Source organism: Polistes dominula, unplaced genomic scaffold (assembly GCF_049000335.1).
Source record: "Polistes dominula isolate Pdom_NZ unplaced genomic scaffold, Pdom_raw_medaka contig_31, whole genome shotgun sequence".
Lineage (NCBI taxonomy): Eukaryota > Metazoa > Arthropoda > Insecta > Hymenoptera > Vespidae > Polistes > Polistes dominula.
The window spans coordinates 3,981,699-3,997,845 of NW_028300925.1; the positions used below are offsets into that span (position 1 = coordinate 3,981,699).

Below are 16,147 nucleotides of genomic sequence, written 5' to 3' on the forward strand. Positions count from 1 at the left end.
AGTTTTATTCTCCTTTTTATTTATAAGATAAAACGCTTATGTAATCTTTATTAGTGAAGCTTATGCCCCAAAATCTACCAGAGGCACTTTGGGTTTATTAGTACCATTTTGAAGTCGACGTGTGCGAAGGAAGATATATGCCCTTTAATTCCCCTCAGCCCTTCCCATCATTCTTACAAAATCCTCGATATTTCACAGAGTAACGACGATCGAAAGAGTTCAGGGATTAAAGCCTGATTTGAATTTTATCTCTCTCCCTCTCTCTCTCCCTCCCTCCCTTCCTCTCTCTCTTTCTTCCTCTTTTATTTTTTAATCGCGATTCAAGCAAATCGTACAAATAATCCGAAAACTCTGACATTAAACCTTTACACTTGTTGAGATAAGAAATGACAGATAAATGATACGAATGAAAAAAAATTCACCATTATTGTGTATAGACATTTTATTATTTTATATAGACGTCATATTTGTTAAGTGTAAAGGGTTAACACGATTACTGTTCTCTTTAACGACCTTTCTCTCTCCCTCTCTCTCTTGTCTTTTTTTTCTTTCGTCTTTATTAGTTCATTGTCTTCTCCCACATCTAGCCTTCGATATTATCATCGCCTTTCCAGACTTCGTCCTCCATTATCAAAATATTCATTCTCGATACCTCTCTTCATATCTCGCTGTTTATTTTTATTTTGTTTTCTGTTTATTTTTACCCTGTCCGTTGCGCATCTCTTAGCGCTTTTCCATTTTTCTCCCCATTCCGAGCAACTTCTTATCAATATTTCCCGCGTTTCGTTCATTGATGTAAGTATTTGTTTGATTACTTTTTTCCTTACCTTCTAAATCGTTTATTATTATTCTTCTTCTTCTTCTTCATCAGTGATTTTGTATTCTTTCGTTAGTACTTTTTTTCCAGCCAATAAATATTTAGTTCTCCACGAACAACTTCACATTGAATTGACGCACAGGACGCGCACTCAGCATCTCATTATCATCACCTGTTTTAAAATCACACACAAGAAACATACACTAACGAATGAACGAACAAACAAACACATCCATATAGAGACAAACATACAAACATATTCACACCTCGGACGATTTATCATGATTTTTTGTATCTCGTCTGATCGCATTGTAGCGACTTTTTTTTTCTCTCTTTCAAACATTACCTTTCTTTCTTCCTTTCTTTCTTCCTTTCACGCATACTTTCATGCATACATAACAAAACATAATCTCTCATTCTTTCGGTCACACCAATTATTAGCTACATCCACAAAGTTTAATATTACGCTTTTTTAATTAATGATTATCAATTCATATCAATTCAATATCAATGTATTACAATCAGACAATACTCAACAATGATCGTTATTCATTATATATTACAATAATTAAGAATGACAACAACATGACGACGGAGGCGTTGAAGCATTACAAGGGGTTTTTTGAGAGGGGGATCGAGATGGTTTGGATGAATGAATGAATGAATGGATGGATGAATAAATGGATGAATCGATAGAATGGTGTGGGGGTGCGAAAGAGGTGTGCTAGGGTAGCACCACGCGATCGAAAGTGAGGAATGATAGAGAGAAAACGGTGAGGAAACATATATTTTATGAGCGATGCGATGAGATAGATAGAGAGAGAGAGAGAGAGCAAGAGCAAGAGAAAGAGGAGAGAGAGGAGTAAAGAAAGTGGTTTTTGTTTTGTCGAGCGGGGGACTTGGGGGTGGGGTAAAGTAGATAAGGTACTTTTTGACTCTTTGCGTATGTATGTAATTACGTGTATACGCGTGTATGTGTTTTGATAATAGGGTAGGGATTACAACGATGAGAGGGCACGAACGATTAATGATAAAATGGAACGATGAACTTGGAGACCAAGGAGGGGGAAGCACGCACACTCAACACAACCGTCACATCGAGCTGGCCTCGCGCGCGGCCATATTCATTTAGATTAATACTTACTAACTAATGCACAGTCTGTTTTTATCCACGACACATCTCATTTCTTTTTTCATTTTTTCTTTCTTTTTCTTTTTTTCTCATTTTTTTCTTCTTTTTATCTCATCTGTCTCTGTCTCTTTCGTTTTTCACTTTCGCTTACGTTTACGCTTACGCTTTCGTTTTTCTCTCTCTCTCTCTCTCTCTCTCTCTCTTTCCTTTTCTCGAATGCATGTAAGTATAAATAATACGCTCGTCGCGACACGTGCGTACGCGCAGTATGGCATGTTTTATTTTTATTTTATTTTATTTTAATGTAATTTTTGTTCTTTTATTATATGATTTTAGTTTGATACAAGAAGAAAAAGATTCGCGTGCGAAATCTCGACACGCAATTACCACCAACACGTACGCACGATCTTCCCCTCTCTCACGGATATTGCGTATACGTACACGCACGCTCGCGCCAGTATAAAGTGTATATATTTACACATATACATACGACATACCATCCAATGTATATACCCATATCGTTTAATTAATCGTCAATTTTATTTTTTTTTTTTCCATTTTTAATTCTTCTTTTTCTTCACCTCTTTTTATTCTCGTATATATGTATATTTATATATAAAACCATAAATCAATGAATCAATGAATTAATGAATGAACGAGCGAACGAGCGAACGAATGAATGAATGAATGAAATTAATTAATTATCGTATTACTTTTTCTTAAAATTCACGTCGTTTATTTCTGACAATTGTCGATAAAATATAAAGAATAAAAAAATGATATAAAAGAGAAACTTATATAAAAAAAACAAGAGAGAATACAAAACAAGATGAAGTGATTACTTTTTCGGCTAATATTTTTTTTTTTTTTTTTTTTTTATAGCGGTGGATGGAAATGTTTCTCTTTTTTTTTTTCGTTTAAAAATCGTCGACCAATCTAATTATCGAACGGAATTAGTTGGTCGACGCGCGCGCGCGATTTTTAAACACATTTACAAATATAGTTGATCGATCGAATTCGAATCGATCGGACAGATCGATTGGCGAACTCGTTCGCACGCTTAATCGCTAAACTGTCTATTTATGTATTTATTTATTTTTATTCATTTTCATTTGCATTTTTCATCTTCATTTTCATATATTAATTTTACGTTCGTTTAAAATCCTAATCGATGGTCCACGCCACTATTGAGGACCAACAAATGATCGTTAGAAAAGAAACCATTTCTTTTTTTCTTCTTTCATTTTTCCTCTTCCCCTTCTTCTTCTTCTTTATTTTCGTGGTTTTTATTTTTTTTTTTTTATCGGCACAACACACGCACCTCGGTCACCGCTGATAGAGATGCGACAAATGCGCACATCGCGACTTACGATTACTATATATATATATATATATATATATGTTATATGTATATATAAACGATTAATCGTAATTTTGGTTACTTTCTATGTACAGTTAGCAACGAAGGCATACATCGATCAATCGTCGCACACACACACACCTCCTTTCTTCATGCACACCTTTCGATCGGCGACCAGTTTTTTATCTTCTCATATTTTTACCCTTCTTTATTTTCCATTCGTCAGAAGAGAACTTTTTTTTTTAATTACCTTGTCGCAATACATCACTTTATTCTCTGTCCCTTTTTTTTATTTTAATATAATTAATATTATTATTATTATTATTAATATTATTATTATTGTTTATTATTATTATTATTATTATTATTATTATTATTAATATTTATTATTATTATTTTTATTATTATTATTAATATTATTATTATTATTATTATTATTATTATTATAGTTATTATTATTATTATTATTATTATTATTATAATTATTATTTTGTTGTTGTTGCATTTGTATTTGAAGTTCCTTGAACTAGAGTGTTCGTAGAGTTCGCGATACGTTCTCGATCGTAAAACCCGTTTAGTTTTCTTCTGCAAAAGCTTAATGGTCGTTCACACGAAGAAAATTCGAGGCACGATCGATCCGATCTCACTGTAGGCCAGTTCTTTCTATACTTTATTGATAAACTCTTTTTTACTTTCCCTCTCTCTCTCTCTCTCTCTGTTTCTTGCATTTTCTTTCTTTCTTTCTTTCTTGTTTTCTGCGTTGAAAAAACAAGAACGGCTAATCTTGAGCGCGTTCAACAAGGTAACTCCTGACGAGCGGGCTTCGATGTATGTTTCATCGAATTCATGGTGCATCAGGGGTTGTCCGCCGCCATTATATTGTGGACCTGCTCGAGCTTGTATGCTAATCTTTGCTTCTGTGAGAACTCGTCTTCTTCTAAAGTAACTATCAGTTGTTCGTTGTATTTACCCGCGTATGTGTAAAGTTCGTATAGGGCACAATTCGTGTTGAATTCCGTTGTATGTAACTAAGAGAGAAAAGAAAAAAAATTGATTTAAAGTTATAGAAAAAAAATATTGAAAGAAAATAGGAATTTAAGCAATACCCTCGATTCTTCGGCAAGCATAGCGTTCATGTCTTGGTCGGATATGGCTGGCATCACTTTGATATCGGAGTAGTAACGTTCTACCCACTCTTTATATGATGGAATGTCTTTCGCATAAAGCAATTTCGAACTCGGGGAGTCCTTACCTAAAAAAAAGATAGACGACAAATGATTATACAGTGAATTGTTGTTTGAAGCGAAAGCAAAAAATGAGCGTTTAACAAACCTAATCTATGATCCGATGTGGAACAACTGTCCATAAAGGTCTGTGCCACAACGGATAAACACGAGTCGACTATATTCGATTTATGTATGTCAAAGATGAAATTTGGATTTTTAATTAGATTAACCCAAAACCTTAGAGGCAAGGAATTACTCTTCCATGTATGGACCACTTCGGGGTCGGATATGCCATGTTGAAGCGCTTGGTCGTCCATAAAGTCGAACATATATTTAATAGCAAGAGGAAGCGCCGATCCTCGATGAGCGGTGCTAAATATAGTCTCGAAGAGATCATCTACGAATTTCTGAAGAGTACCCTTGGTGGCGAGTAACCTCGTTAGATAGATCTCAGAGACCATTTTGTTACCACGATCACCTTCTTTTCGTGCATCCGTATCGTGATGTTTCACCAGATGCCAACACTTCATACCACCATCGTGATTTTGATTCAATGGCGACGTCGCACGCGAAAGAGGTGGACTTGCTGAACTGAATTTACTCAGATTTAGCGTCTCGTATTTGTGAGATTTATCCGTCTTTTCGGAAAGAATCGAAAGATTGTAAATGGACGATTGCTTAGAAACTAAATTTAGCGAGGCCGAGTCCGGTACCCTGTAGTGATTCAAAGTATTCCGTTTTTTCCATTCTCCTTCCGTCTTAGTTGTCGTGTCCTCGTCGTATAGGATCAATCTGCCAGATGCTCCGGTTCGCCATTCTAATATTAAAGCGAGAGAAAGAGAGAGAGTAAGAGAGAGAGTAAGTTACTGCTACACCGGTACGTAGGCATGAAAGAAAACTTTTTTTGTTAAGGAGAGGATGATCTTACCGAGATCTAAATCATCTTTCCTAGGTCTTTGGCTGTAAGGCGTAGCTCTGTAAATGGTATCCAAAGCCTTCTCTTTAACTTGAGATATCGTGTCGCAGTCGAGAACCTTAACAGGTACGTTCTCCGTATTTGGATCGATTCCACCAACGTAAGCAGTTTGTTGTGATATGGAGACGTAAACGGTCTAAAGAAGAATAAACAAGAAGATGAAAAAAAAAAGTCAAGTCGATACTCGCGATCTATCTCTTATAATATGAACAGGGAAGAGTTAGGTGTTTTTACCATTGGTTTAAAGTCGATAGACTGTCTGATCAATTTCTCTTCGGATAAGGAGTAACGTGCTTCGGACGTGATGGCATCGACCGGACCTTTATCGACTTGCTGCTTTACAGCTCGGAAGAGTACGTACAATGGCTCGCCAGCACATTCGCGCATAAATTTGTACAAGAGGAAGGTGAACCAAGCTGACAACATCTTTTCCGCGACGCTTTCCGTTCTATTGGGAAAACAACAAAAGTTTCGTCAAATTAAGAATATTAGTAAGAAAATATTATGAAAATTAGTAATGCAAACTTGAATTATTCTTACCTTCTTAAAAACAATTTCGGATGGCTCTTTCCTTCCGTGCACTTCTCGATGAGATCTGCTAAAAGGGTTTTTAAAATATCCGTGCAATATTCCATCTTACTTTGAAGCGTGACCATGATGAGACTAGCCACATTTACTCTGTCCCTCATCGAAAAGTATCGATTACTTTCCAAAGTTCTTACAAAAAGTAAAAGAAAGGTTTTGTTCATAATTAATTGACCAAACAAACGTAGACCTTTATCTTTGTGTCCCAATTCTGGTCTATCCCATTGAAGTACTGGGCTATTGTCGTCGCTTGGGAAGAGTATCATCATAGCATAAGTGCGATAATCGAGGAAGGGTATACCACCACTGGTTAAATCGCCGGTCAGATCAGTCATCTCCGTTTGTAATTCAGCAAAGGCTTCCTTACATTCGGCGGCTACGCGAAGCTCTAGAATATCCATTTGTTCTTGCATGTTCTTCAAAACTCTGTTACTCTCAGTCGATTTACGTCTATAAGCTATAAGGAATGCTATGAAGACGAATACTAGTATAATGATCGCAGCTATGACACCGATTAGGGCTGGCTTTGATAGTGGACCATTCAAGCCAGCTGGCAAAGCATAACTGAGCTTTCCAATGTTATAACGAAGCGTACCGCCTACGATCACTATCACCTCTGGTAATTCTTGCTTGTTAGGAAGTCCTTCGGAGTCCAACGCCGGTGGTTGGGTTAATGGTGGTCGACAGGTCAATTGTTGCCTCGACAAGGAGGTTACGTTGCAGAAGGAATTACCAATTTGTACTACCACGTCGGACTCTTGACAAGCTCGATCTAGATGTTGACCGTTGATCGTGAGGTAATCGCTCTTGTAATACTTCACCTCCTCCTCGAAGACGTCGTAAATCGGATTGGGATAGAGAAGGAATGAATTGAAACCGAGCTGCGTGAGGTTCTGTACAATAGTTACGTTATCCATTCTAAAACCATATTGCAAGGGTTGAGGCTTTTCAGCATCTAAGATCACGTTTTCAGGGATTTCAATCGTAGGTGACTTGCATATCATACGTTCCTGACTGATCACTTTGCATTCCGACACGAACATCTTTTCATCGTAATACACGTACATTTGCGGGCTTTGAATGTAGCCTAGATTTTTTCCAGTAACCGAGATCTTTATACCACCGGCTGGTATACCCTTGGGTATCTTTACCTGACCCTCCACGCCACTCTCGACACTTTTGATCGTCGGATCATCTACGTATTCGAAGAAACCTTCGTAAAGACGATGGCCACCGTCAAAGGTCATGTTCAACCTGCCGCTTCTCTTCTTGTCGCTGGCAGTGGTCACGCAAAGGGCTTCGTTAGGTTCTGTGCTTATTATCGAACAAGGAAGTTTGTCGATATAAGCACGAATTTTGCTACCAGCGTTCATATATTGACCAGTTATTTTGATAACCGTTCCGCCGCTTAACGGTCCATACTTGGGTGTTATAGAAATGATTTTTGGATCTACGAACTCGTAGTCGGTCGTCGATTTACCCGTGAAATCCTCGATCTTTACGATTACAGGACCTCGTCTGTCTTTTAAATCACCAGGACCATCAACGCGGCAGATTATTTGTTTCGTACGAATGTATAATTTTTCGTATGGTTGGCACACTATTCCCGCGACCGTCACTCCACTGTAGATATCCTGATAAAATTCAATCATATAACGTATTAAAACTTATAACTTCCATTCGCACAATATCATTTCTACAATAAATACAACATTCGTAATACCTTGAATTCTTTTCCAAGATTGATACCACGTATCGTGATGTTGGTGTTACCCTCCCATGGTCCCATTTGTGGCTCGAACGAATGTATTACCGGATTTGGGCAAGTTTGATTTCTATCCAGCCACGGACCCGTACCACGATCGCACTGATCCTTGACTTCGCATTTGTCCGAAAACTGACACCATCCGCAGCCGTATTTCTGTGCCAGGGCTAAACACATACCGCAGTTGTCTGCCATATCGCGACATCTGTATATCACCAAGTGAATGTTGTCCGGATTATCCAAAGGTTTCGAGCCACCCCAGATTACCGCAAATGGTACTGTGATATTCGGAGCACGAGAAGTGTACGAAAATTCTGTCTCATCGCAGTAAATCGTGTCAGCTAGGAGTCTCGCGTTTACACTGGTTACTCGACCTTCGATATTGAATTGACAAACGAATCGCGTTTGAATGATGAATTGCTGAAAATATATATTTTAATTATGAAATTGTAAACGTTAATACATCACCGGTCTGAACAAAAAAATTCCTAATTCAAGCGTAACTACTACTCACCCCTATGATATGTACTTTCACTCGTATAGCTTTCTTAATACCAGAAGACACAAGAATCTCTTGCGAGTCCGTAGAATTGATGGTCGGACAGAAACCTGGTCCACTTCTATAACTTGGGCCCATTCTCTACGAAAGCATATGAATACAGATACAGAATATATGTATATTTATATGGAAAATGAAATTTGATTCTGGTGGTACTTACGTTGATACCAGTGACGAGTATATCGTTGCGACAATTCTCAGCCGTATCGTGAGTACATCTGTGCCCATCTACGCACCAATCGCAAGGGAAATCCGATGATACGCATTGAGTGCAAGAGCTATAAGTATTGCAATCGAAAAATGTGAAATCGGTTGCAACGAGATCAGGCCCATTGGTCATTCGGACCGAAAGTTTAGCAGTAAAGTGATGTTTTCCAGGTGGTATGGATGGCAAGAGATCAGTTCTTGGGGTAGTGCAATTAACTCCGTATGGTTTTCTCGAAGCATTAGTTATCAGCGTTTTATCTAATGCCGAGAAAGCGCAAAGAAATTGGCCTGATAAAGTTGGAAGATTATCGATAACCAATTCCAAAGTCCTTGCCGTTGTACGCTGAAGTTGATCCGGTGTTACCGATGTTATTGTAGTACATCTACCACTTTTGTAAGGTATCCAATAAAGTGGATCTTTCGCAGCATCTTGACAGTCGCTTCGTAAATTGCACTTATTTTCCAACGAACACCAACCACAGTAAGGATCCTTTGCACCCAAGCAATCCCAGCAAGTCTTGTAAACCGAACACTCCTGCACTTTAACCTTCGAGACTGTCTGCCTCGTGAGTACGTACAGGTGCATTAGTTGCGAGTCGAAGAGCAAGTCCGGGTTCACGGGTGAATCAGGGTCGATCTCCAGGTCGCCATACTCTAGGGCTAAACTCGAACTCTCCACCACCACCTGTGAAACAGAAGGATATACGAGTCATTTACTTTGTTGTCTTTTCATCTTCATACAGAGATTGGATCGAGATGACTTTGGTTTTATTCGCAGTTGATCGTTTCCCTGTCAAACTAATTGACTCGATTTTATACTAGCAAATATCTCTGAAGGGGAAAGAACAAAATGAAGATTCCTATTTACATGGCGACATAATCGCGAGACGAAATGAAATCTTCATGCGACACCGTTATTTATTTGCTTGAATTGTCTGAAATTGTCCGGAGTACGGGATAGTCGACGGACGGCATAGTCGACGGGATAGTCCACGAAGTAGACTATACTTTCCTTCCCCTTTTCTTCTTCACTACTATTCTCTTTTTCATTTACGTTAGGAAGAGACGTCGTGTCGTAACGACTACTTCTCGTCTCTCTTCACAATCCAGGTGCAGCATCGTCGCAGTGCTTCATTTCCTTGGACTTTACCGCGAGAGTCTCATTCGTGGTCGCGGTTAAAAGGAGGATGGGGTTGCTTCATGGGAGGCTACGAGGAGAGGGTTGCAAATTAAATCTCGGAGAGCGTGTTTCCAAGATGACGACAGAAGAGAGAGAATTCTCTCTCCCTCTTTTTCTTCTATATACTAGGTAGAATTACTCGTGATTTTAATAAAAAGGTCAGACCGCGCTTCTTACCTGAATGATAATGACAGTAATCTATGAGGGTACGCAACAACTCACGACACCAATTCTCTTCTTCTTGCTATTTTCTTTTGACAAACAAATTTTCAAATTGACCACGATTGTACGAATTTGCAAAGACTCCAAGTGTCATTTTCTTTTTCAAATAAATTAATTTTATTTTGTTATCGTTGGAACGTTAATTATAGTTGGGTAAAAGGAGAAGTAAATCGAAAAACGAGACTCTGAGCGAAGTAATGCCACACAACTCTGATCGATTTTAAAGTTGTAGTTTTCTAAACTGACGGAAACAAAGAGCGAAGAGGAAATGAAACGGACGGTGATGGAAAATTCTTGAAGAAAAAACAAGGATGGAGTTGCTCTCATCGGTCAGAGACGATAGTAGTTCGGTCTTTTCTTTTATTTCATTTGATTTTATTTTCTTTCTCGGTGCGTTTCCTGATCCAGAACGAAATTACATTTGATGAGAACCTATGAGTTTTATTACATCACGAGAACTCGTCGCTTTTAACTTATTTCATTTATTTTTTATTCATAACTTTTTGCAAAAGTATTGAATTTGTTTATTTCCATATTAAATTATGCGCGTTTACTTAATTAATAATAATTATTATTATACGCGGAGTTATTTTATCGGGTTGAATCGATGCGTCGCTATTTTCTCAATATTTTATACTTAAATAAACAAAGTGTTATTTTATGAACAATTGTGATATTGCTTGTTAGCCAAGGCGGCCAATTTCCCCTACAGTAGAGGCAAGGGTAAATATTTATCAGAATTTCATAGAAATATATGAAAGGAACGATCGCGAGCCGCTTAATTGGGAATAGAAATTTGTTCGCATTATTCCGCGTTCGTTTCAATGAACTATTGAAAAATAAAGTAGTTGATTTTGCGATATCATGCAGCGATTTGGTAGGAAGAAAAAAGTTGAAAAAAAAGTGAAGTTTGTCTTTTTGTTTTTTTTTCTTCTTCTACTTGTACTTGTTCGGTAGCTTCTTTGGTTGCATTCTCCATGGTAGAGAATAACGAGGATGATTAGTATCGCGGCGCCATCCTGCCGGTTAATCGTGCTATCCGTCGAGTAAAGAAAACTTCGGTAGTTTCGTCTCCTTATCCCGTGTTGTGCGTTCGCTGAACGTGCTTGTAAACTTTGTGTCCTCGTCGGAGTAAGGTAGAAAGAGAGAGAGAGTACACAAGATGAGAACGTGAATGTGGATGGGTAAGGAGTACCTTCTCGGTGAACCTGCACGTTACACACAAAGCTTCTTAATGGCCATACCGAGGCTCTGTCGAGGCTCCGTCGAGGCGGAGGTTATATCTAGGGTCACAAATACTTGCAAGACGTTGCTGCTTCTGCCATTGCTGGATGAGAGGAACGAAGAAATCCGAGGGAGGAGTAAAGAAGACGAGAAAAACCACTGGAAGCTTCGGGATGAAAGAAATACGATGACGACGACGATGAGGATGATCATGCTGATGAAGCTGCCGATGATAATGATGAGGATAATAATAATGACGATCATATACAGGGTGTCCCATAAAATTTCTTTCTTACCTTTGTCATCGAGAGAATCTACACGATTCAAGATTGTACAAGATGTTTAGAAAATAATAATGAGTGATGTGATGATTTTTTTTCCGATCTTAAGTAGACAGAGTTTATACGATGCTCGGATTCGGTACACATAATTCGCACAATTCGCAAACTGTACGACTGTACAGAGTTACAGAGAAACCACCCATATTATCTAGATAAATACCGATTGACCTGTTAATTAGGTAAATCCTGATATTTGAATATTTACCGTGTAAATGATGATCGATAGAATTATAGCGTAGCGACGTGGAACGATTCTATCCTATGTTTATATATTGTGTGATTTCCCCTTTGTCGTTACGATCATTTGGAGATAACGTCAACAGCGTTATCGAACGAAAACTACGTTCATTTCCAATAGCTGATCATTCTATCCAAATCAGTATTGTCAAAGCAAATATTTCTATTACAAAGAAGAAGAAAGAAGAAAAACGCTCATTTCCACTGAAAAATGATATTTTCAAGTGAAAACGTCAACGTTCCACATGGCACATTCTCGCGTTCCGTCAAAATGTCCTGCTGTGTGCGGCATCATTCGTGACAAGCCAATGCCGCGAGGATAGGTAGGAAAAGAGTATGTATTACTCGATGATTTATGCAATGGCTTTTCGATCGAGAAACAAGGACGATCATCTTCGCGCTGTCTTATGCGTGCAAAAAGTACGTGACTTTTGGCCGATATTATTGGATATGCCACAGCTGTTACGATCAAATTCAAAGAAAATGTGCTCGAAAAACGAAAAATAACAAGTGCAAAGTTTTCAATGAAAATCTGAACGAAGATCTTTCGTTTTTATCGAAATTTTAGGCAAACAATATGGCTATCGATGCTATATAAAGGATTTCCATTCTCTTCATGGTGTTGTACTATGTTACACCTAACCACACACAAACATGCACACAATTTTATCATGGATATAGATATTTAGCAGAGGGAGGTTGGCTGAGATTAGAATAGGAAAATAGAAAAGGAAAAAAAAGGAAAAAAAAAAGATAAAAAGATTCGTGGACTATCGTGTTCGGTATTGAAACGACAATGCAAGCTATTTTTTTCGTGCGTGCTAGTCGATATTCGCGCACATTGTTATATCGAGCTATGTTCGTTTCGCGATTGAGGTTTACTACACTCTTGCATATACATATAGGAAAAGGTTGGAAAACAATGGCAGAATATGGAGTGATTTTTAAATATTCTTTTTTCTTCCATATACTGGTACACGATATTCCCTACCCCATCTTCTTTTTTCTAGAAAAAACTTGAAAGAAAAAAAAGAGAAAGAGAGAGAGAGAGAGAGAGCATTGTAAATTTGATTGGTTGGAAAGATGGAGATAGGTAGGAAAAGTTGTTCCTTTTTGCTCATCTTTTCGAAGCACCGGTGGTATCCGTTCCGTTTCGTTTTCCTTTCTAACGTCACATCTGAGATTAATTGCTGTTGAATCATCGAGCGAGTCGCCATCGAGAAAGAGAAAAAAAAAATAGCTCTCCTACTTGGCGAACGCTAATTAAACTACGCGGCCTTGATGATCGTTCGACGAGAGCTTGGAAATAGAAAGGGAGAGAATAGAACTGAACAAGATCGAGAGTGAAATTAATACAATCGACATTTTTCCAACGCGAGCCAATTAATTCGAAACTTCGACTTGACTCTTCGAATGGCGAAGGCATGGGGTAGGGAGGGAGGGAGGGAGGGAGGAGGGCTGGTCGTTCGATGGAAAAGGGATTTCGAGGAAAATAAAAAATGAAAAAGAAAAGAATAGACATAATAAGAGAGAAAGAGGGGGAGTCGGAGGGGGAGCCGGAGGAGGTCCTACTTTGAGAGTGGAAGCTAATCGGATCTTTTTTTTTGCTCTCTTTTTTTCTCCTACTACTTCTTCTTGTTTTCCCTCGTCTCCCTAATAAATCGTACTTTACTTCGCATTCGTCCTCTCGATCTGAAACTAACGAGTTCAGGAGGAAAAGGAAGGGCTGTCGATACTGACCTCTCCTCTTTCATCGAGTCTTCTTTCCAAGAGAGAAAGAGTCCAAATGCGCGTCAGTACCAGCCTGTGCTAACGTCGATGCAAATCGCTTCCGAACGAGTTTCCAGCGAGTTTCGTTGTACATACCGAGAGGGAGAGGGAGAGGGAGAGGGAGAGGGAGAGGGAGAGGGAGAGGGAGAGAGAGAGCTAGCAGGAAAATTTATTGCTTCTGTTAAAAGCCGTGGCGTGACTTCGAATTAACGCGCGCTCTACCTTATTTATTTTTATTGTTTCCAAAGAGAGAGAAAATAAATATAGGTACATAGTATACATAGTCAGCGAGGACCAAAAGTTCCAAGCGATTCTTAAAATCAATTACTCTTTGTAGAATACTATTTCTAAGCTAATTTCTGTTTTAAGCCTTATTACGAGTCAGTAAAAGTTTGGAAAAAAGATTAATTGATTTTGAAAATCACCCAAGTTGTAGTTTTTTCGCATACCCTGTTGCAGTATGAGTTCGCATTCGTTACAGTGAGTGAAAAGCGATGCGGAAAACGTGATTAGAAATTAACAACACAGTTCTATCCGCGTTGATCGACGAAGTTTGCCTTCCACCATTTATCCTCGGAATTTATCAAAGGCTTGAAAACGAGCTTTAACGAGTTCGTCCGTTTGCTTGCTCGCTCGTTCGCTCGTTCGTTCTAAATCTGATCTATCGGATCGAGATCGATGCTAGGACCACGACCTGTCGATTGTTCTCGACCAGTTTAAACTCTCCCGAGTGGCATTTTGCAAATGAAACCGACGAACGAGTTAACGCCAGACTTTTCTAAACGACCGCGTCCTGTATTTATAGACTCCCAACTTGAAAGAAAACCTAGTGCGATTTACGCTTGGTACACACGTGCAAAGCCTTAGGGCCGCCGGCCAACACTCTCAAACTATGCGTATACAAGAGTATAAGAGTAAATAGGTATCAAACGTTTATCCTTCTATCTCTACACTAACGCGCGTATTTTCTTTCTCCTTTTCTCCAAAGATTTACCCCAAACCGGAGAAACTATTTGCATAGGACTTTATCCTTCGATGATGCAAAAGTCAATAATTACTTATCGTAATCCGTTTGTCTTTGGGATCTTCTCAATAATGCGATTGATTACCACGTCCAATTTTTCTTTTATGATACAAACAGTTTATAACGAAAATATGTATGAATGTTTAAATATATTCGGCAAATGGAATAAAAAGACGGTAGGAAAAGATAGGAAAAGATAGGAAACGTTTTTGCTTTGAATTTATCGTAATTGCATCGCCTAGCGAACAATCCTATCTCCTAGATTCTCTATTACTTCTAGTTCTCCTTGGTAGTAGCTGTTTCAGATACTATTCTCATTCCGTTGTATGTTTCCATTCGGTACGACTGAAACAATCGACAGGGATATTGGCTGTTTCTCCGTTTTGTTCGCACTCCTCTCGATGATTCTCCCAAGCTCACAAGCTCACAAGCGTATCTCGCTACCTACCCTCTTAAGTTCACCCTACATAAATATACTTCCTCTATCGCCCATTACCCTTTAACTGGAAGGTTCCGATGACCCAATGACGTAGGCAAAAGTACAATAGATGTTCATTCAATTTTACAAGCTTACAAACATCTACGTATATATGCGGCTATTCTATGAATTATTATCTTTAATCCTGTTGAAAAAAAAAAATAAAAAAAAGTAAATAAAGGATCGGCATGCTGTCGAGTGATTAATCGTTCACCAATAGTCGAACGGTTCAATGTTCGATAATCGCCATAGGAATGTGCCTGTTTTCTCTCTTTAGTTCATAGGACTTTAAATCCGCACGAAAACAGCCGTCGTTTTTAATGACGACGTTTAAAGTTGCCGCTTATCATAATTAATTGTCGAGAAATTGGATACGTGTGTTGTGTTGTAAACGCGTTTTTAAAAGCTTCATTGATTTTCCGTCTTTTGAATGTACTCGTGGATTATATTACGACTTACTTTATGCGATGGCTAAATTTATAGTTGTTTCTTATTTTTCAGACGAAAATAACTTATGTAATGAGATTTTTTTTCTTCCCTTTCATTTACCTTAATAAGTCACTTTTTTACATCGTTATTACACTTTGCTCATTAAACTGTCTAAGCTTCCCCCTCCCCCCTCCACACACACACACACACTGTTTTTATATAAAGAAACAATCGATAACTTATAAAAAGAAAAATATGTTTATTTTTTATTTGACGATAATTGAAAAATAAAAAGAAGTTTAAAAAAGTTTGCTGCTAATAACTGAAATGAGTTGCTACGCTATTGCTGGAAAAGAGACGCTGCAGGTGGTGCTGAGAGAGAGGGAGAGAGAGAGAGAGAAGAGAGAGAGGGAGAGGGAAATAAGAGGGAAATAAGAGGGAAAGAAGAGGGTTAACGGTAAAGTGCAACTATCGATTTCGTCCAAAGATTTACGATTAAAAGCGTGCTTTACGCATGCCTCGCGCCAATTATGTCGGCCACGTTGCTTCTTCGCCCTAAGGCCTCTTTCGACCCTCTCTTATCCATTCCTCTTCCTCTTCCTCTTCCGTAAATTA

The 16,147-nt window shown here is 38.4% G+C and overlaps 1 protein-coding gene across 3 annotated transcripts in view; it reads right to left on the bottom strand.

Moving 5' to 3' along the window:
• Window positions 1-2,131: 2,131 nt before the first annotated feature.
• Window positions 2,132-16,147, bottom strand: part of PlexA (plexin A) — a 137,370-nt gene continuing 123,354 nt past the window's right edge. For all 3 annotated transcript variants that reach the window (XM_089170966.1, XM_089170965.1, XM_015334911.2), the window contains 9 exons: window positions 8,581-9,312; window positions 8,376-8,501; window positions 7,820-8,281; window positions 6,052-7,730; window positions 5,746-5,959; window positions 5,464-5,647; window positions 4,642-5,352; window positions 4,416-4,561; window positions 2,132-4,337 (listed from right to left, as the gene is read on the bottom strand). In XM_089170966.1, coding sequence (XP_089027092.1) covers window positions 4,164-4,337; window positions 4,416-4,561; window positions 4,642-5,352; window positions 5,464-5,647; window positions 5,746-5,959; window positions 6,052-7,730; window positions 7,820-8,281; window positions 8,376-8,501; window positions 8,581-9,312 — 4,428 coding nt within the window. In that variant the 3' untranslated portion in view covers window positions 2,132-4,163. The remainder of the gene's footprint in view (window positions 4,338-4,415; window positions 4,562-4,641; window positions 5,353-5,463; window positions 5,648-5,745; window positions 5,960-6,051; window positions 7,731-7,819; window positions 8,282-8,375; window positions 8,502-8,580; window positions 9,313-16,147) is intronic.